The sequence below is a fragment of the Chelonia mydas genome, chromosome 6, assembly GCF_015237465.2.
Source record: "Chelonia mydas isolate rCheMyd1 chromosome 6, rCheMyd1.pri.v2, whole genome shotgun sequence".
Lineage (NCBI taxonomy): Eukaryota > Metazoa > Chordata > Testudines > Cheloniidae > Chelonia > Chelonia mydas.
Genome location: NC_051246.2, coordinates 4605307 through 4626171, shown reverse-complemented (window position 1 = coordinate 4626171; position 20865 = coordinate 4605307). Strand labels below are relative to the sequence as shown.

The following is a 20865-nucleotide window of genomic DNA, read 5'->3' as shown; positions in this document are numbered from 1 at the left end:
TGTGTGTGTTGTAGTTGGCATTGTGTGTGTGTGTACTGCGCCTTCTCTGTGTGTGTGCATTAGGCAATCTGTGTGTGCATGTGGTGGTGGTTACAGTGGAGCTGAATATCAATTGTTGGCAGATGTGTGTCTATTGCCCTGCCCAGTGCTCTGGCTGGCGTCCCCCCTCCTCACAGTGCAGGGCTCCTTGTGTGATCATAGAATCATAGTACTGGAAGGGACCTCGAGAAGTCATCTAGTCCAGTCCCCTGCACTCACAGCAGAATTGAGTATTATCTAGAACATCCCTGACAGGTGTTTCTCTAACCTACTCTTAAAAATCTCCAAAGAGGAGATTCCACAAACTTCCGAGGCAAGTTATTCCAGTGCACAGGCACCCTCACTGTTGGGATCTGTTTCCTAATGTCCAACCTAAACCACCCTTACTGCAATTGAAGTCCATGGGTTCTTGTGCTATCCGCCCCCCCCCCCACACACACACACACTTTTGCAATTTTATCCCTAATTTTATTCCTAAAACTCTGTGTAACTGGTTGGGTCACAGAAACCCCTTTGGAACTGCCACCCAATGTCCTGAGATGTGAAGCTGAACATTTCACCCTCTAGGTGGATGCCCTGAGCCACCAGCTTATAAAATCATTCTCTCTCGCTGTCCCTGTCATGCTTCCCATGTTTTGTCGAATGATCTTAGCTGGGGCCTGCAAACCTTTTAGGAATAGGAAAAAAAAAATAATAATAATGATACAATAAAGAACAATACTCCCATGTGTTCTGCGAAATTACTTTGTAATGGGCTGGGAATTGAATTCAGCTATTTCCATTCCCCACCACTAAACAGATTCAAAAATTGGTTAGGAGTTTATTCAATGTTTTCCTCAGGGCATCCTTCACCTCCGTGTTCCTCAGGCTGTAGATGAGGGGATTCAACATGGGGATCAATAGCATGTAAAACACTGAGGTCACTTTGTCTGTGTCCATGGAATAGCTGGAGGTGGGACGTAAATACATGAAGAAGAGGGTGCCAAAATACAGGACCACAGAATTCAAGTGGAAAGTGCAGGTGGAGAAGGGTTTGTGCCGGCCCTCAGCAGAGCGGATCTGCAGGACGGTGGAGATGATATAGACATAGGAGAGGAGGACAGTCACAAAGCTTATCACTTGAATGCAGCACATTGAAGCAAACATCACAATCTCATTGATGCGGGTGTCAGAACAGGAGAGCGCCAACAGTGGGAGGACGTCACAGAAGAAATGATTGATGATGTTGGAGCTGCAGAATGACAGCCGAAATATACAACACGTGATTATCAATGAATCCACCACCCCCACAGTGTACACCCCAACCACCAGTTGGTTACAAAGCTGCCTGGACATGGTGACCGTATAGAGCAGCGGGTTACAGATGGCCACATAACGGTCATACGCCATCACAGTCAGCAAGAGGCACTCAACATCTGCGAAAATTATAGAGAGATACATTTGCACAGAGCAGGCAGTGTAAGAAATGCTTTTCCTCTCGGCTAAGAAATTCATCAGCATCTTAGGGGAAATTATCAAGGAAAGGCAGAGGTCACAGAAAGACAAATTCCTGAGGAAAAAGTACATGGGGGTGTGGAGTTGGGGATCAATTGTGATTAACAAGATCATCCCCCCATTCCCCACCAGGGTGATACCATAAATCAGTAGGAACATTGCAAACAGGGGGACCTTAAGCTCCGGACGATCTGTCAGTCCTGAGAGAATGAACTCAGTCACCTCCGAGTGATTTCCCTCTTCCATCACCTATAAACAGAGATCAGGCTGCTACATACATGTGGTCAGGTGGATGGTGCGGAAAACCTGTCCCGTCTCTGTAATGAAGTAAGTGAAGATAAATGGAAATCAGTTTCTCAATGGAGATCAGGACCCGCTCCGGAAAGGGCTTTGTACACAGATCCAGATATTCACAGCTGGTCATTCCAGGTGTTTGATAAAATGCAGACACTGTGCAAACACAATAACATGCAGGTTAATCATGCCCCCCACACAAACAGTCCTGTTCACTACTCCGAACAGAAAACTGTGACTTGTGACTCTGCTGGGAGAGAATCAGTCTGAAGGGATTATTCCATAGCTAAAGAAGGGATGAGAGTGAAGGAGTGTCAATCTTTCCACCCTCTTTGGGCAAGGGGAGCTCTGTGGCTTGGCATGTCCATTTTGGGGTAAATTTACTCACTGTGCTAATTTAGCTTTTTGGCATTTACTGGAGCCTGTATGAAAACCCAGGGACATCATGGGAAGCCCTGGCTTCAGTGACTAGGTAATTGCCTACTTTTTTCCAACCAAGGAGGTCGCTCCTTTAGCTGAAGGGGTAGGAGTTGGGGCTGAGTCTTTTCGTGCTGGAGGTCTGGAATTCAATAGCTGCTGATCCCCATGGTGTCTGCGTGTGTGTGTGACTGTAATTCAAGACAATAGCACGTACCTGCTGAGAAGACAGAGAGAGGTGTGTTCGTGGTTCCTCATCGACAGAAACTGCCTCTTTGGACCATTCAGGAAGTTTTATACTGAGATGTGTGATCTATGGGACATGATTCCTGAAGCAACTGGGAATACCTGAGCTCAGAGAGACACAACACCGAATTAATGCATTCAGTGAACCAAAGCTACCCTCAGTGTAATTGGTGCCCTGGGGATTAATTTGACCTGCTCTTTCTTACTGTGTTATTAAATGATGCAATTTCTACCAGAGTTACAGAGTATGAGGTTTGGGGTATATTTAATCCTGCTGTTTTCAGTGCAAGCTGTGTACTGTGAAGAGCTGATCCACAGAGGTGTGTGTGTGTGTGTGTGTGTAGACCAATATCTTTTAGCTAAAAACTTAATACTTTGACTTGGAAGTACCACTGGGGTTCCTCAGATACCACACACCACCAATCTGTTCCATGGGCCAGGCTCCCAGGCTGGACTACATCCCCCATGATGCATGATGGTCTCTCCTCTTGCTGAACTGCCCTGGAACATCACCAGAATTCCAAAGCCCTGGTTTAGGGAGGAGAGGAGTTTGGTGTTTTGATGGAAAGCTTATAATTTCCATTGAAAAGATAATTTTTTGGAAAAAATAGTTAAATGGAAAATCCAGTTTCTTATAAAAAAAACTTCTCAAGAAAAATTTTCAACCACCCTGAGCAACAAATTTGGAATCAAAGGATCAGAAAGTTAGATACAGGTGAAACGTATTAATTGTTTCCAGCTGTAGCTGATATCTTCTCAGTTATTCCTGGTTTCAGAATCACATCATTGTCCTGGCCCCAGTAGGTGGAATGTAAAACCTGTAAGACATGTAAGAGTACTCCAGATTATCTCGCTATTTATAGCATGCCACTCACCATGTTATCTTACGTCCTTCCATTGCGAGGTTACTCCCCAAAGTAGAAAAGATAGGTTTACTCATTTTGCTTGATGGAGACCACATGATGAACAGAGGAGCTCAGGAGGAGACCACAGCATGCTACAGAGTTCTGCAGTTCACAAAACTATCCCTCTTGCATGCATATTATCTGCACACAGAGCTCAGTTTAAGATGATAAATAAATCTATGAGTCAACTAGAAATAGTCATGCTCTCATCGCAAATATTAATACATTTTTTGTTAATGTATGTGAAGTTATAAGATTACACTGCATCATTTTATTAATACATGTTCCAAACTGAGGCTGGCAAACTTGTCTCTCTTCAACAAAGAAATGTGTGCGCTGGTTAATCTAGATAGTAATGTACACAAAGTCCTGCTTCCTGAACACCACTAGAAAAAACAAACAACCCGCAATCTCTGTATCCAAAGTCTGTCACCCCAGGTCTGTGCCCAGGAAACACTATGCCCCCTCTAAGAGTCATGCTCATAACTCCTCCTCCTGGTTTCTGTGCCTCCTTTGACCCGGAGGTGCCTGGGGCAGTCCTCACTGAAAATGCCAAGATCAGGGCAGGCTGAAAAAAGGAGGATATCCCCAAACTGGTGGTTAACACTCAAGATCTCTACAGCATCTCTGCAGAAGCTGCTACAAAATATCTCTGAGCAGGCCAGCTCCCTTCTGATTCTTTTGTTAATTTTATTTATTTCCTATCATTTATAGTCCATGAAACAGAGTGTGGCCTTGCACCCCATAATTCTTTATAGAAATATGCTTATGCATGTAAATATGACAAAACTGGAATATGTTTTATGGTAGCTAGGCCATGTAAGATATCTCTGCAAAGGTTATGATCTACTGGATAGATTCATCCTGTTTGTGTGCATGTAACATTTTTGTATTCAAAGTTATGAATACGTGCTATGTAATTGTTTGATTTTAAGTAGCCTCAGTGAAGCAGTTGGTCAGCTTCTGGAGAAAAGATTTTTCTCCGTAAGTGCCCAATCAAGAAACACTTAGGCTAACAATGAACTTTGAGAGATGCCAATTTTCCTGGGAATGTAGCTTTGTCCTGTAAGAAACTGAGTCATGCATGTACATGTGACTTGCCCATGTGACTCCAAAACTCCATCTTGGAGCTGGATTCTCCATAGGAGAGGGGAAGGGGTTCCCACCCACAAGAGAGAGACTATAAAAGCCCGGGAGGAAACCCCTCCATTTTGTCTTCAGCTCGCACAAAAGATATCCCCTCCACCCAAAGGAGATCCCTGAAAGAAACTTGAACAAAGGACAGTAATACAGGAGTGTGAGTGATTGCTCAACCCAGACTAGGAGGAAGTCTAATCAGTAAAAGAGGCTTATTGGAACATCTCTGAGGGTGAGATTTACCTCCATTTAGTTTTTACTGTATTAGGCTTAGACTTGCGTGTTTTATTTTGTTTGGTAATTTACTTTGTTCTGTCTGTTATTACTTGGAACCACTTAAATCCTACTTTCTGTATTTAATAAAATCACTTTTTACTTATTAATTAACCCAGAGAATGCATTAATACCAGGGGGAGCATACAGCAGTGCATAACTATCTATCAGTGTTACAGAGGGTGAACAAATTATGAGTTTTCACTGTATAATTTTTATACAGAATAAAACTGATTTATTTCTGGTTTGGACCCCATTGGGAGCTGAGCATCTGAGTGTTAGAGTCAGGAACACTTCTTAAGGTGAGCCTTGGGCAGGACAAGGGACACACACCTTCCAACACTTGACATTCAGCTCCACTGTACCCTCCACCACATGTACACACATAGTCCCTGATGCACACCAAACACACACACACACACACACACACACACACAGAGTGCCTGCTACACACACACAGCCTGACAGTGAGCTCAGTCAGAATGCAGAATAATTTCTACTGGGAAGCTGAACAGCTGGAATATTTCCAACTCCCCTGAACAGAAAGAACCAAAGGGGATTCTGCTGCCCTGGCAGGGAGATAGGACTAGATTTCCCAACTGGTCTTTTCCATCAGCAGCTTCTCTGAGGCCTGGTTTATGCTTAAAAATTAGATCAACAGAGCTCTGTCACACAGGGCGGGGAGACTTTTCACACCCTGTGCAAGGCAGTTAGCTTGTACTGACCCCTAGTGTCATTCTTCCATTGACCTAGCTACTGCCTCTCGGGGACGTGGATTAACTACGTCGAAGGAAAAACCCTTCCATCAATGTGGAAATCATCTACGCTACAGCACTGCTGCACACCATAGCTGAGTCAATGTAGTAGCCTTAGTATCGATATTCCCTGAATCGATGGGGGAGTTTTCCCCCTTCCTCTTAAAGCTATTTCTCTCTCCTTTTCATGTCACTCTTCTCCCTTCCTTGGTAAAGCTCTTTCCTTCTTTTGTTAAGTTGGTCACCTCTCCAAATGCCTCTTTATATAATTGCCCAGCGTTGAGACACAACTGTGTCTAGAAATGGGTGAATTTCTTCTGGACTAATCATTTATTGTCAAAAACAATACTGTTTGGATTCACCTGAAACTCTTCACAATTGTGTTACAAATACTCCTAATAGCTTTGTCCCAGAACACTGTGTGTGCGCAGGGGGAGGATTTAGGTGCCGGTCGCAATGCAGCCACCGTAGGAGATGGTAGTGGTCCTTCTCTTTGTAATTTTTAGCCCAAGAGTTAGGGTGTTCACTCGTGAGGTGGGAGATACAGGTTTAATTCCCCCTTCTGTCCAGTGCTGTGCAAAGCTCTGTGTGACATTGCACTCTATATGCTTTATAAAGCATATTCTCTGAGCGTATGAAGCTTAGCCTTGCGTGTTTTGTTTTATTTTGCTTTGTGACTTATTTTGTTTGCTCTGTTATTTCTTAAAACCGTTTAAATCCTACCTTTATACTTAATAAAATCACTTTTGTTTATTTATAAATTAAGTGCAAGTAATTCTTACTGGGGGGCAAACAGCTGTGCATATCTCTCTTGCAGTGATATAGAGGGCAAACATTTATCATTTTGCCCTGTATAAGCTTTATACAAAGTAAAATGGATTTATTTGGGGTTTAGATTCCACTGGTAGCTGGATGTCTGTGTGCTGGAGACAGGTATCCTGTTGAGCTGGTTTCAGTCTAGATCTGCAGTTTTGGGGGTGTGGCCCAGACCCTCAGTCTGTGTTGCACCTGGCTAGTGTGTCTGGCTCGACAAGGCAGGGTTCTGGAGGCCCAGGCTGGCAGGGAAAATGGACTCAGGTAATTTCAGCACATTAGGTGACAGTCCCAATAAAATCACAATCTTTAGTCACCAGGCAGGAAGGGGAGCAAACAAAGCCCAAAAAGGTGAGGAAAAAGCAGCATGGAACATCCTTCTACATACACATTTTGTCCTCTGGTAACCAGGTGGAAATGTTTCTCAAGGGGAGTAGGATTCTAAAAAGAAGATGGAGACATCCCAAGGCACTGTGCACTCTCTCTCTGTCTCTCTGCCCATTGATTCACTGCATCTGAAGGGATAAAGGAAGCAGCCATTGGACTGGGGGATGGATCGTGACTGAAGATGTTTGGTCAGTGAGACTGCTGAAAGCATGTGGTGAGGAAATTTTAGCATTAAATTTCACATCATTTGTTAACATAGGCAAAAGTTGCATTCCAGCTTTATTTTTCTTGTAACCATGTCTGACTTCTATGCCTCATTATTAGCACTCACTTAAAATCTCTGTTTGTGTTCAACAAACTTTGTTTTATTGTTTTATCTAATCTAGTGTGTTTAAATAGAAGTGTCTGAGAAGCTAAGCTGCAGGCCTGTTAGTGCTATTAAAGAAACAATGGACAATGTAGCTTGTATTCTCCAGGAAAGGACTGGGCAGCACAGGACGTACATTTCGGGAGGGAAATCGAAGAGTGGGGAGTGTGTTGGGGTCACCCTGCAGTATAACCAAGGGTGGTGAGAGCCTGAGTGTAACCCAACTATTCCTGGCCAGGCTGCAGTTACACACACATGCTCAGGGTGTGATTTGCAAGCTAGACGGATGTTTGTGAGTGGCCCCGGTGGAAGCTACTTCAGCAAGGCATTGCAAGGTTGCAGGCAGATGTGACACAGCTCCTGATTAGTCTGGGTTGGACCCTGGTATGTCACAGCCACCAACCTAGAAAATATCCCAGTAACACCAAAGGTGTGGTGCTGACTGACAGCAGTGTTCGATTGACATGAAAGGGTGAGGTCCCCACAGCGATGGGCCCATGCACTGATCCACAGCTGCAGATGTACAAGGCCATTGTGGTCATCACCTACCCCCAAGGGAATACATAGCAGGCGCAGTGATGACTCTTCCCTTCTTCACTATGGTAGCGGAAATTATCCTGCATGGGTGTGCAGGCTTGGCTGGTATTATCAGTGCTCCAGAGCATGTTGGTGCCCCCTTCTCCAAAGTGGTGCCAAATTGTGAGGTATTGCAGGGTTCATTGTATTAGGAGGAAAGATTGATGATCCAAGTCAGCTACATTCTTTTGTATAATCCGTTGGGGAAGGGGTGACAAAGAATGGACGCAAAGTCCTGCTTCCCTGAACAACAATAGAAACAACCAACAGCCAGCAATCTCTGTATTCAGAAACTCCCAAGTCTGTCACTCCAGGTCTGTGCCCAGGAAACACAATGCCCCTACTTCCTCTAGGAACTTACAACTCCTCCTCCTGCCTTCTGTGGCTCCTGTGACCCGGAGGTGCCTGGGGCAGTCCTCACTGAAAATAAAAAGGTCAGGGCAAGCTGCAAAAAGGAGGATATGCCCCAAACTGGTGGTTAACACTCAAGATCTCTGCAGCATCTCTGCAGATGCTGCCACAAAATATCTCCGAGCAGGCCAGCTCCCTTCTGATTCTTTTGTTAATTTTATTTATTTCCTATAACTTATAGTCCGTGAAACAGAATGTGATGTTGCACCCCTTAATTCTTTATAGAAATATGCTTGTGACTGTAAATATGACATAACTGGAATATGTTTTATGCCAAATATGCCATGTAACATATCTCTGCAAACGTTATGATCTACTAGATATATTCATACTATTTGTATGCATGTATCAATTTTGTATTCGAAGTTATGAGTATTGGGTATGTACTTGTTTGATTTTAGGTAGCCTCTGTGAAGCAGTTGGTCAGCTTCTTGAGAAAAGACTCTCAGTAAGTGCCCAATCAAGAAACACTTAAGCTAAGAATGAACATTGTGAGATGCCAATCCACATGTGAGCTATCCTGGGAATGTGGGGTTGGCCTGTAAGGAACTGAGTTATGCATGGACATGTGACTTGCCCATGTGACTCCAAAACTCCATCTTGGACCTGGATTCTGCTAGGAGATGGGAAGGGGTTTCCACACACAAGAGAGAGACTATATAAGCCCCTGGGGAAACCCTTCCATTTTGTCTTCAGCTTGTACAAGAGAGAGCCTCTCCACCCCAAGGAGATCCCTGAAAGAAATTGAACAAAGGACAGTAACTAAAGGGGTGTGAGTGATTACTGGACTTAGACTAGGAGAAAGTCTAATCTGTAAAAGAAACTTATTGGAATGTCTCTGATGGTGAGATTTACCTGCATTTAGTTTTTACTGTATTAGGCTTAGAATTACATGTTTTATTTTATTTTTATGGTAATTTACTTTGTTCTGTCTGTTATTGCTTGGAACCACTTAAATCCTACTTTTGTATTTCATAAAATCACTTTTTACTAATTAAGTAATCCAGAGTATGTATTAATACCCGGGGGGGAGGGGAAGGGGCAAACAGCTATGCATATCTCTCTATCAGCGTTATAGAGGGTGAACAATTTATGAGTTTACCAAGTATAAACATTATAGAGGGTCAAATGGATTTATTGGGGTTTGGAGCACATTGGGAGCTGGACATCTGAGTGCTGGAGAAAGGAGCGCTTCTTAAGCTGTTTTCAGTTAAACCTGCAGCTTGTGCGGGACGTGGTTAAGACTTGGATCTGTGTTTGCAGCAGGAAATCATGCCTGGCTCAAACAAGATAAGGGACTGAAGTCCCAAGATGGTAGGCAAAACAGGCTCAGAGGTAGTCTAGGCACATCCGGAGGCAGTCCCAAAGGGGTTTTGAGACGCAACCCATCACACAGAGTTTAAGAATAAAATTGCAAAACAATGTAGTGGGAGTAGGGGAAGGATAGGACAAGGACTGATGAACCTCAATTGCAGCAATGGCGGTTTAGGTTGGGCATTAGGAAAAATATCCCAAGAGTGAGGGTGACTAAGCACTGGAAGAACTTGACCAGGAAGGTTGTGGACTCTAAACCAATGAAGATTTTATAAGAGCACCTGTCAGGGAGATAGGACTAGATTTCCCAACTGGTCTTTTCCATCCACAGCCTTTCGAAGGCCCGATTTAGGCCTAAAAAAATAGATCAACAGAGCTCTGTCGCACTAGGCGGGGAAATTTTTCACACCCTGTGCAAGGCAGTTAGCTTGGACTGACCCTCAGTGTCATTCTTCCATTGACTGAGCTACTGCCTCTCAGACTCATGGATTAACTACAATGATGGAAAAACCCTTCCATCCATGTGGAAAGCATCTACACTATGGCGCTGCTGCACATCATAGCTGAGTCAATGTAGTGGCCTTAGTATAGACATTCCCTGAATCGATGGGGGAGTTTCCCCCTTTCTATTAAAGCAATTTCCATCATTCTTTTCCCTCCCTTGGTAAAGCTCTTTCCTTCTTTTGAAAGGTAAATATGTTCAGAAAAGTTGAAATTGATCCTTTCAGGATAGTTCCTTCCTTCCCCTTCCATGAATGTCATTTCAATTAAAAGCCAAAATGCTCTGAAACTGACTTTTTTGCCCATCATGTGGTGGTATCTCTTTGTTTTCCCTCCCTTCACTTACAATGAGTTGAGGACGGAAGCAGCGCCTGCTCAGAACCCTAAAAGCAGAACCGTAAAATCAAGAGTTGAATCATTTCCCTGTTTGCTAACCACACCAACTTTACCCTTAATACTCTGGAGCTGCTTCCTCGGATGACTTTGAGATTTCCTCCCTGGAGCATCTTTGCTCCCAGGACAACGGGTATGCACAGCACATGCAATTCATATTGTTGTTTATGTCTTTCCTTGTGGAAATGGAACACACAGGGCCAGAGAATCAGCTGGTCTCTGTCGCTGTCACTCCCGTGAGGCGTTTTGAATATAATATGAAACTGAGGTGACTGTATTTGACTTCATCTGTTGGTCACTGGTGGTTAACACTGAAGATCTCTGCAGCTGCTGCAAAATAGTATCTCCAAGCATGTCACCCCCCTCCCTCCCTCCTCTCATCTGGTGTGCTGTTTTCCCGGCCAGCCTGAGCCTCCAGAACCCTGCCTTGAGGAGCCAGACACGCTAGCCTGCTGCAACACAGACCCAGGGTCCGGGCCACATCCCCAAAACTGCAGATCTAGACTGAAACCAGCTCAGCAGGATACCTGTCTCCAGCACGCAGACACCCAGCTCCCAAAGGGATCTAAATCCCAAATAAATCCATTTTACTCTGCATAAAGCTGTTTAATGATTATTTAATTAGTTATCCACAGTAGAACAACTTTGAAAGGAGAGACTGAGAGAAAATTTCTGAACATATTTACCCATCAAGAGAAGGAAAGAGCTTTACAAGGGAGGGAGAAGAATGATGGAAAAGGAGAGAAAAATCTCTTTAATGGGAAGGGGGAAACTCCCCCCCCATTGAGTCAGGGAATGTCTATACGAAGCCCACTACATTGACTCAGCTATGGTGTGCAGCAGCACCATGGTGTAGATGCTTTCCACATTGATGGAAGGGTTTTTCCTTTCGATGTAGTTAATCCACGTCTCCGAGAGGCAGTAGCTAGGTCAATGGAAAAATGACACTTAGGGTCAGCACAAGCTAAGTGCCTTGCACAGGGTGTGAAAAGTTTGCCCGCCCTGTGCGACAGAGCTCTGTTGATCTATTTTTTTAGGCCTAAATCAGGCCTTCGAAAGGCTGTGGATGGAAAAGACCAGTTGGGAAATCCAGTCCTATCTCCCTGCCAGGGCAGCAGAATCCCCTTCGGTTCTTTTTGTTCAGGCAAGTTGAAAATATTCCAGCCCTCCCAGCTGATTGAGCCCAGTGTCAGGCTGTGTGTGTGTGTGTGTTTGGTGTGCAGTTGGCACTGTTTGTATTGTGTGTAGTGGGGGGTACAGTGGAGCTGAATATCAAGTGTTGACAGGTGTGTGTCCCTCGCCCTGCCCAGTGCTCTGGCTGGCATCCCCCCTCCTCCAAGTGCAGGGCTTCTAGTACTTTCATAGAATCATAGGACTGGAAGGGACCTTGAGAGGCCATCTATTCTACTCCCCTGCACTCACAGCACAACTGAGTATTATCTAGACCATGCCTGACAGGTGTTTCTCTCACCTGCTCTTAAAAATCTCCAATGGTGGAGATTCCACAAACTTCATAGGCAAGTTATTCCAGTGCATAGCCACCCTCACTGTTGGGATCTGTTTCATAATGTACAACCTAAACCATCCTTCCATGGGTTCTTGTGCTATCCTCCCTCCGCCCTCTGCCCACACACACACACACACACACACTCTTTTGCAATTTTATTCCTAAATTCTGTGTAACAGGTTGGGTCACAGAAACCGCTTTGGAACTTCTACCCAATGTCCTGAGACATGAAATTGAACATTTCACCCTCAAGGTGGATGCCTCTAGCCACCCATTTATAAAATCATTCTCTCTCCCTGGCCATGTGATGCTTCCCATGTTTTGTACACTGATCTCAGTTGGGGCCTGCAGACCTTGTAGGAATACAAAAAAATTAATAAAACTAACAACAGTACAATAAAGAAAAATACTCCCACGGGCTCTGAAAAATTACTTTGTAATGGGCTGGGAACTGAATTCACCTGTTTCCACTCCCCATCAGTAAACCAGTCCTGAGTTAAACAGATTCAAGAATTGGTTAGGAGTTTATTCATTGCTTTCCTCAGGGCGTCCTTCACCTCCGTGTTCCTCAGGCTGTAGATGAAGGGGTTCAACATGGGGATCACCAGCGTGTAAAACACTGAGGTCACTTTGTCCGTGTCCATGGAATAGCTGGAGGTGGAACGTAAATACATGAAGAAGAGGGTGCCAAAATACAGGACGACTGAGGTCAAATGGAAACTGCAGGTGGAGAAGGCTTTGTGCCGGCCCTCAGCAGAGCGGATCTGCAGGATGGTGGAGATGATATAGACATAGGAGAGGAGGACAGTCACAAAGCTGCTCACTGCAATGCAGCTCATGAAAGCAAACAGCACAATCTCATTGACGTGGGTGTCAGAACAGGAGAGCGCCAACAGTGGGAGGATGTCACAGAAGAAATGATTGATGATGTTGGAGCTGCAGAATGACAGCTGAAATGTACAACACATGTATATCATTAAATCCACCACCCCCACAGTGTACACCCCAGCCACCAGCTGTTTACAAAGCTGCCTACACATGGTGACCGTATAGAGCAGAGGGTTACAGATGGCCACATAACGGTCATATGCCATCACAACCAGCAAGAGGCACTCAACAACTCCAAAAAAGAAAGAGAGATGCATCTGCACAGTGCAGGCAGTGAAAGAAATGTGTTTCCTCTTGACAGAGAAATTCAGCAGCATCGGAGGGGAAATTATCAAGGAAATGCAGAGGTCACAGAAAGACAAATTCCTGAGGAAAAAGTACATGGGGGTGTGGAGTCGGGGATCAATTGAGATTAACAAGATCATCCCCCCATTTCCTACCAGGGTGATACCGTAAATCAGTAGGAACACCACAAACATGGGGATCTGCAGCTCCGGACGATCTGTCAGTCCTGAGAGAATGAATTCAGTCACCTCCGAGTGATTTCCCTCTTCCATCTCCTCTGAACAGAGATCAGGCTGCTGCAGAGCTATGGGCCGGTGGATGGTGCGGAAATCCTGTCCCTTCTCTGTAATGAAGTAAGGGAAGATAAATGGAGATGAGTTTCTCAATGGACATCAGTACCCACTCAGGGAAGGGCTTAGTCCACAGAGCCAGATGTTCACAGCTGGTCATTCCAGGTGTTCTATAAAATGCACACGCTGTGCAAATACAATGACAGGCAGGTTAATCATGCCCCCCAAACAAACACTCCTGTTCACAAATCCGAGCAACAAGTAGTGACTTGTGACTCTGCTGTGAGAGAATCAGTATGAAAGGATTATTCCTTAGCTAAAGAAGGGGTGAGAGTAAAGGAGTGCCAACCTTTCCACCCTCTTTGGGCAAGGGGAGCTCTGTGGCTTGGCATGTCCGTTTGGGGTAAACTTGCTTACTCTGCTAATTAAGCTTTTTGGCATTTACTGGAGACTGTATGAAAACCCAAAGACATCATGGGAAGCCCTGGCTTCAGTGACTAGGTAATTGCCTATTTTTTCCAACCAAGGATGTCGCTCCTTTAGCTGAAGGGGTCGGAGTTGGGGTTGAGGCTTTTCGTGCTGGAGCTCTGGAATTCAGTACCTGCTGATCCCCATGGTGTCTGCGTCTTTGTGTGTGACTGTAATTCAGGACAATAGCACGTACCTGCTGAGAAGACAGAGAGAGATGTTTCATGTTTCCTCATTGACAGAAACTGCCTCTTTGGACCACTCGGGAAGTTTTATACTGAGATGTGTGATCGATGGGACATGATTCCAGAAGCAACTGGGAATACCTGAGCTGAGAGAGACACAACACCTAATTAATGCATTCAGTGAACCAAAGCTACCCTCGCATAATTGGTGCCCTGGGGATTAATTTGACCTACTCTTTCTTCCTGTGTAATTAAACTGATGCAATTTCTACCAGAGTTACAGAGTATGAGGTTTGGGGTATATTTCATCCTGCTGTTTTCAGTGCAAGCAGGGTACTGTGTAGAGCTGATCCACAAAGGGTTTTTTTCTTTTGTGGAGACCAAAATCTATTAACTAAAAACTTAATATTTCGACTTGGAAGTACCACGGGCGTTCCTCAGATACCACACACCACCAATCTCTTCCATGCGCCAGGCTCCAAGGCTGGACTACATCCCCCATGATTAATGATGGTCTCTCCTCTTGCTGAACTGCCCTGGAACATCACCAAAGTCCCACAGCCATGTTTTAGGGAGGAGGGGAGTTTGGTATTTTGATGGAAAGCTTATAATTTCCAGGGAAAAGATAATTTCTTGGAAAAAATAGTTTACTGGAAAATCCAATTTCCTATAAAAAAAAAAACTTCTCAAGAAAAATTTTCAACCAGCCTTAGCAACAAATTTGGAATCAAAGGACCAGAAAGTTAGATACAGCTGAAACCTACTAATTGTTTGCTGCTGTGGCTGATATCTTCTCAGTTATTCGTGGTTTCAGAGTAACCTCATTGTCCTGGCCCCAGTAGGTGGAATGTAAAACCTGTAAATATGTAAGAGTGCTCCAGATTATCTCGCTATTTATAGCATGCCAATCACCATGGTATCCTACATTCTTCCATTGCTAGGTTACTCCCCAAAGTAGAATCACAGAATCATAGAATATCAGGGTTTAAGGGACCTCAGGGTGTCATCTAGTCCACCCCCCTGCTCAAAGCAGGACCAATCCCCAACTAAATCATCCCAGCCAGGGCTTTGCCAAGCCTGACCTCAAAAACCTCTAAGGAAGGAGATTCCACCACCTCCCTAAGTAACCCACTCCAGTGCTTCACCACCCTCCTAGTGAAAAAGTTTTTCCTAATATCCAACCTAAACCTCCCCCACTGCAACTTGAGACCATTACTCCTTGTCCTGTCATCTTCTACCACTGAGAATAGTCTAGAACCATCCTCTTTGGAACCCCCTTTCAGGGAGTTGAAAGCAGCTATCAAATCCCCCTTCATTCTTCTCTTCCGCAGACTAAACAATCCCAGTTCCCTCAGCCTCTCCTCATAAGTCATGTGTTCCAGTCCCCTAATCATTTTTGTTGCCCTCCGCTGGACGTTTTCCAATTTTTCCACATCCTTCTTGTAGTGTGGAGCCCAAAATTGGACACAGTACTCCAGATGAGGCCTCACCGATATCGAATAGAGGGGAATGATCACGTCCCTTGATCTGCTGGCAATGCCTCTACTTATACAGCCCAAAATGCCATTGGCCTTCTTGGCAACAATGGCACACTGTTGACTCATATCCAGCTTCTCGTCCACTGTAACCCCTAGGTCCTTTTCTGCAGAACTGCTGCCGAGCCATTTGGTCCCTAGTCTGTAGCGGTGCATGGGATTCTTCCGTCCTAAGTGCAGGACTTTGCACTTGTGCTTGTTGAACCTCATCAGATTTCTTTTGGCCCAATCCTCTAATTTGTCTAGGGCCCTCTGCATCCTATCCCTACCCTCCAGCATATCTACCTCTCCTGCCAGTTTAGTGTCATCTGCAAACTTGCTGAGAGTGCAATCCACACCATCCTCCAGATCATTTATGAAGATACTGAACAAAACTGGCCCAAGGACCGACCCTTGGGGCACTCCACTTGATACTGGCTGCCAACTAGAAATGGAGCCACTGATCACTCCCCATTGAGCCCGACCATCTAGCCGACTTTCTATCCACCTTATAGTCCATTCATCCAGCCCATACTTCTTTAACTTGCTGTCAAGAATACTGTGGGAGACCATGTCAAAACCCCTGCCAAAGTCAAAGAACAACACGTCCACTGCTTTCCGCTCATCCACAGAGCCAGTTATCTCATCATAGAAGGCAATTAGATTCATCAGGCATGACTTGCCCTTGGTGAAGCCATGCTAACTGTTCGTGATCACTTTCCTCTCCTCTAAGTGCTTCAGAATTGAAAAGATAGGTTCACTCATTTTGCTTGATGGAGATCACATGATGACCAGAGGAGCTCAGGAGGAAACCACAGCATGCTACGGACTTCTGCGGTTCACAAAACTATCCCTCTTTATGCATATTATCTGCACACAGTGCTCAGTTTAAGATGATAAATAAATCTATGAGTCAACTAGAAATACTCATGCTCTCATTGCAAATATTAATACATTTTTTGATAATGTATGTGAAGTTATAAGATTACACTGTATCATGTTATTAATACATGTTCCAAACTGAGGCTGGCAAACTTGTCTCACTTCAACAAAGAAATGTGTACACTGGTTAGTTTTGTATCTAAACAGTAACCAGAGTCATTAAGCAGGAAGGGAAACAAAGGTAGCCCAAACAGGTGAGGAAAAAGCAGCAGGGAACATCCTTCTACAAAGATTTTTTCTCTTCCGGTAACCAGGTGGAAATGTTTGTCAAAGGGGGATAGAACTATAAAAAGAAGGGGCAGACATCCCAAGTCACCGCTCTCTCTCTCTCTCTCTCTCTCTCTCTCTCTCTCTCTCTCTCTCTCTCCCTCTCCCTCTCCCCCTTTCCCCCCTCCCCCCTCTCTCTCTCTTCCCATTGATTCACTGCATCTGAAGGGAGAAATGAAGCAGCCATTTGAGTGGGAGAGGGGTCCTGACGTAAGAAGTTTGATAAGTAAGTCTTCAGAAAGCATGTGGTGAGGAAACTTTTGCTTTGAATTTCACATTATTTGTTAACTTAGGCAGAAGTTGCACTCTAGCTTTATTTTTCTTGTAACCATGTCTGACTTCTATGCCTTCTCATTTGCACTCATTGAAAATCTATCTTTGTATTCAGTACACTTTGTTTTATTGTTTTATCTTATCCAGTGTGTTTAAATAGAAGTGTCTGAGAGTTGCATGCATATTAGCTTGTAGCTTGTATTGTCCAGGAGCGGACTGAGCAGCACAGGACGTACATTTCGGGAGGGAAATCGAAGAGTGGGGAGTGTGTTGGGGTCACCCTGCAGTATAACCCAGAGTGGTGAGAGCCTGAGTGTAACCCAACTATTCCTGGCCAGGCTGCAGTTACACACAAATGCTCAGGGTTTGCACGCTTGAGGGTTGTTTGTGAGTGCCCCAGGTGGAAGCCACTTCAGCAAGGCATTGCCCGGTTGCAGGCAGGTGTGACACAGCTGCTGATTAGTCTGGGTTGGACCCTGGTATGTCACAGCCTCTAACCTAGAAAATATCCCAGTCACACCAAAGGTGGGGTGCTGACTGACAGCAGTGTTTGATTGACATGAAAGGGTGAGGTCACCACAGGGATGGGCCCATGCACTGATCCATGGCTGCAGATGCACAAGACCATTGTGGTCATCACCTCCCACCAAGGAGATCCCTGACATTCCCAATGATGACTTTTCCCTTCTTCACTATTATAGCAGAAATTATCCCGCAGGGTCTTCAGGCTTTCCTGGTATTATCAGTGCTCCATGGATTGTTGGGGTCTCCTTCTCCTAAGTGGTGCCAACCTGCGAGGCATCGCAGCGTCGATTGTATTAGGAGGAAAAATTGATGATCCGAGTCAGCTATATTCTTTGGTATAATCTGTGGACGAGGGGTTACAAAGAATATACACAAAGTCCTGCTTCCCTGAACACCACTAGAAAAAACAAACAACCAGCGATCTCTCTATCCAAAGTCTTTCACCCCAGGTCTATGCACAGGAAACACTATGTCCCTACTTCCTCTAAGAGTCATGCTAATAACTCCTCCTCCTGGTTTCTGTGCCTCCTGTGACCCGGAGGTGCCTGGGGCAGTCCTCACTGAAAATTCCAAGTTCAGGACAAGCTGCAAAAAGGAGAATATTCCCCAAACTGGTGGTTAACACTCAAGATCTCCTCAGATGCTGCCACAAAATATCTCCAAGCATGCCAGCTCCCTTCTGATTCTTTTGTTAATTTTATTTATTTCCTATAAGTTATAGTCCGTGACACAGAATGTGGCATTGCACCCCATAATTCTTTATAGAAATATGCTTATGCATGTAAATATGACATAACTGGAATATGTTTTATGGTAGATAGGCCATGTAACATATCTACGCAAAGGTAATGATCTACTGGATATAGTCATCCTGTTTGCAAGCATGTAACATTTTTGTACTCAAAGTTATGAATACGTGTTATGTACGTGTTTGATTTTAAGTAGCCTCAGTGAAGCAGTTGGTCAGCTTCTTGAGAAAAGATTATTCTCTGTAAGTGCCCAATCAAGAAACACTAAAGCTAAAAATGAACTTTGAGAGATGCCAGTCCATATCTGAACTTTCATGGGAATGTGGCTTTGTTCTGTAATGAACTGAGTCATGCATGGACATGTGCCTTGCCCATGAGACTCCAAAACTCCATCTGGGAGCTGGATTCTGCATAGGAGAGGGGAAGGGGTTTCCACCCACAACAGAGAGACTATATCAGCCCCTGGACAAACTCCTCCAATTTGTATTCAGTCTTCATAAAATGTAGTCTTTCTACCCCAGGAAGATGCCTGAAAGAAACTGGAACAAAGGATAGTAACTACAGGGGTGTGAGTGATTGCTGGACCCACACTAGGAGGAATTCTCATCTGTAAAACAGGCTTATTGCAACATCTTTGAGGGTGAGATTGACCTGCATTTAGTTTTTTACTGTATTGGGTTGAGACTCACGTGTTTTATTTTATATTGTTTGGTAATTCTTTTTTTTTTTGTCTGTTATTACTTGGAACCACTTAAATCCAACTTTTTGTATTTAATAAAATACAATTACTTTTTAAATTTTTAATTAACCCAGAGAATGTATTAATTCTGGGGGGTGGGAGGGGGCAAACAGCTGTCCATATCTCTCTATCAGTGTTATAAAGAGAAAACAGTTTATGAGTTTACCCTGTATAAGCTTTATAAACATTAAAATGGATTTATTTGGGGTTTGGACCCCATTGGGATCTGGGTATCTGAGTGTTAGAGACAGGAGCACTTCTTAAGCTGTTTTCAATTAAGCCTGCAGCTTATAGGGGATGTGGTTGAGACTTGGATCTGGGTTTGCAGCAGGCAAGTATGTCTAGCTCAAACAAGGTAGGGTACTGAAGTCCCAAGCTGGCAGGGAAAACAGGCTCAGAGGGAGACTCAGCACATCGGGTGGCAGTCCCAAAGGGGTTTTTGTGACACAACACTTCACAGTGGCGTAGTCGAGCAGAATCTGTGCAAAGCTGATTTCTTTGAGACACTGGTAGTGATTTTAAGTGAGTTTTGGGTGTGGTGGGTGGAGAACAGACAAAGTGGTTACTGGTTTGTTATTTTCTGTTTGCTTATTTCGGGTAAGGGAAATAGGGACAGAAAAATAAGCAAAATAAGTAAGAGTGAAGATCAAAAGAAGCTAGAACTGCAGAAGTTGCAGACTGCCCAGAAAGGCTGAACACTGGGTACTGGGAAAGTCTCTGTTAACTAAGAAGCCCCTGAGCTGAGTGCATCTCAGTTTCAGTGAACTGCAGAGGGGGTGTGGCCCAGCACAAGAAAGCAGGAAAATGACTACCAGTGCGGCAGCTGCTAAGGTAGAGCTGGCCAGAGTGGAAGCAGAAGAGAAGGCAAAGGACATGGAGTTTCAATTGAAGCTCAAAGAGGCAGAGGCAGCCAGGGAAGAAGTTGCCCACAAAAGGGCTAGGGAAGCAGAGGCAGCCAGAGACAAATGAGCCCTGGAGTTAAGAGACCAGGAAACACACGCAGCACGCCCAGATTGAGGCCCAGAAGCATGAAATGGCTGTTATGGAGTGGAAAAGACAAAACCCACCAGCAGCTTGCCCCACTTCCCCAAAATACACAGATGGGAGAAACAATGTTTGCAGGATGATGAAGTCCACTGATATTGCTGAATATTTCATCATGTTTGTGCACCTGCCATACAATTCCTGATGATCAAAAAATGACCACATTGGTCGCAAAATTGACTGGAAGAGATCTGGATGTATTCAATAATATGTGTATAGATGATGCTTCAAACTATGGTAAATTTAAGAAACTAGTTTTGAAACAGTTTCAGATTACATCTGAAACCTACAGGATTAAATTCAGGACTCTTAAGCGGGGATCTGGATTGAGTAATGTGGCTTATGTAAATGAAATGAGAGATTTGTTCGATAAGTGGGTGAGGGGAAAAGGCATTACAAGCTTGGAAGAAATGTGTGATTTGGTTACTCAGGAACAATTCCTGAATATGTTCAGTGATGATGTAAAACAGTATTTGTGGGAGAAAAAGGTGGATGCAGTGGGTGGATTGGTTGAGTTTGCAGACTCTCTTGAGCCCTCGCAAGCTGCAGTTAAACAGAAACCAGGGGCAGAGGGACACAGGGTTGGGGGAAGCAGAATCACTCTTTTACCACAGGGAAAGAGGAGGCTGGGCGTTCACCTCCCCATTCCCCTGTTACTTGTCCAAAGTCTCCTGTACGTGCAGAGGAGCCCAAGAGGTGCTCAGATTGTGAGTCCACTGAGCACCTAAGGAATAAATGTCCTTTGCTGAGTGGGAACAGGCAGCAGGTAACACATGAGGCTGCTGCTTCTCAGAGCCAGGCTGCTACCTCTTTCCACCCAGGATTTGTAAAGGGGGCTTCTACTCAACCAAGCAGTGAGAACATGCA

The 20865-nt window shown here is 44.5% G+C and overlaps 2 protein-coding genes across 2 annotated transcripts; both read right to left on the bottom strand.

The window, feature by feature from the left end:
- Nucleotides 1–467: 467 nt before the first annotated feature.
- Nucleotides 468–1782, bottom strand: LOC102944584 (olfactory receptor 5W2-like). The gene has a single exon (XM_037901477.1). The coding sequence runs from the start codon at nt 1777–1779 to the stop codon at nt 841–843; it is 939 nt and encodes a 312-aa protein (XP_037757405.1). The 5' UTR covers nt 1780–1782; the 3' UTR covers nt 468–840.
- A 10553-nt stretch (nt 1783–12335) lies between these two features.
- Nucleotides 12336–13298, bottom strand: LOC102937254 (olfactory receptor 1038-like). Its single transcript, XM_037901476.2, has one exon. The coding sequence runs from the start codon at nt 13272–13274 to the stop codon at nt 12336–12338; it is 939 nt and encodes a 312-aa protein (XP_037757404.1). The 5' UTR covers nt 13275–13298.
- Nucleotides 13299–20865: the final 7567 nt, after the last annotated feature.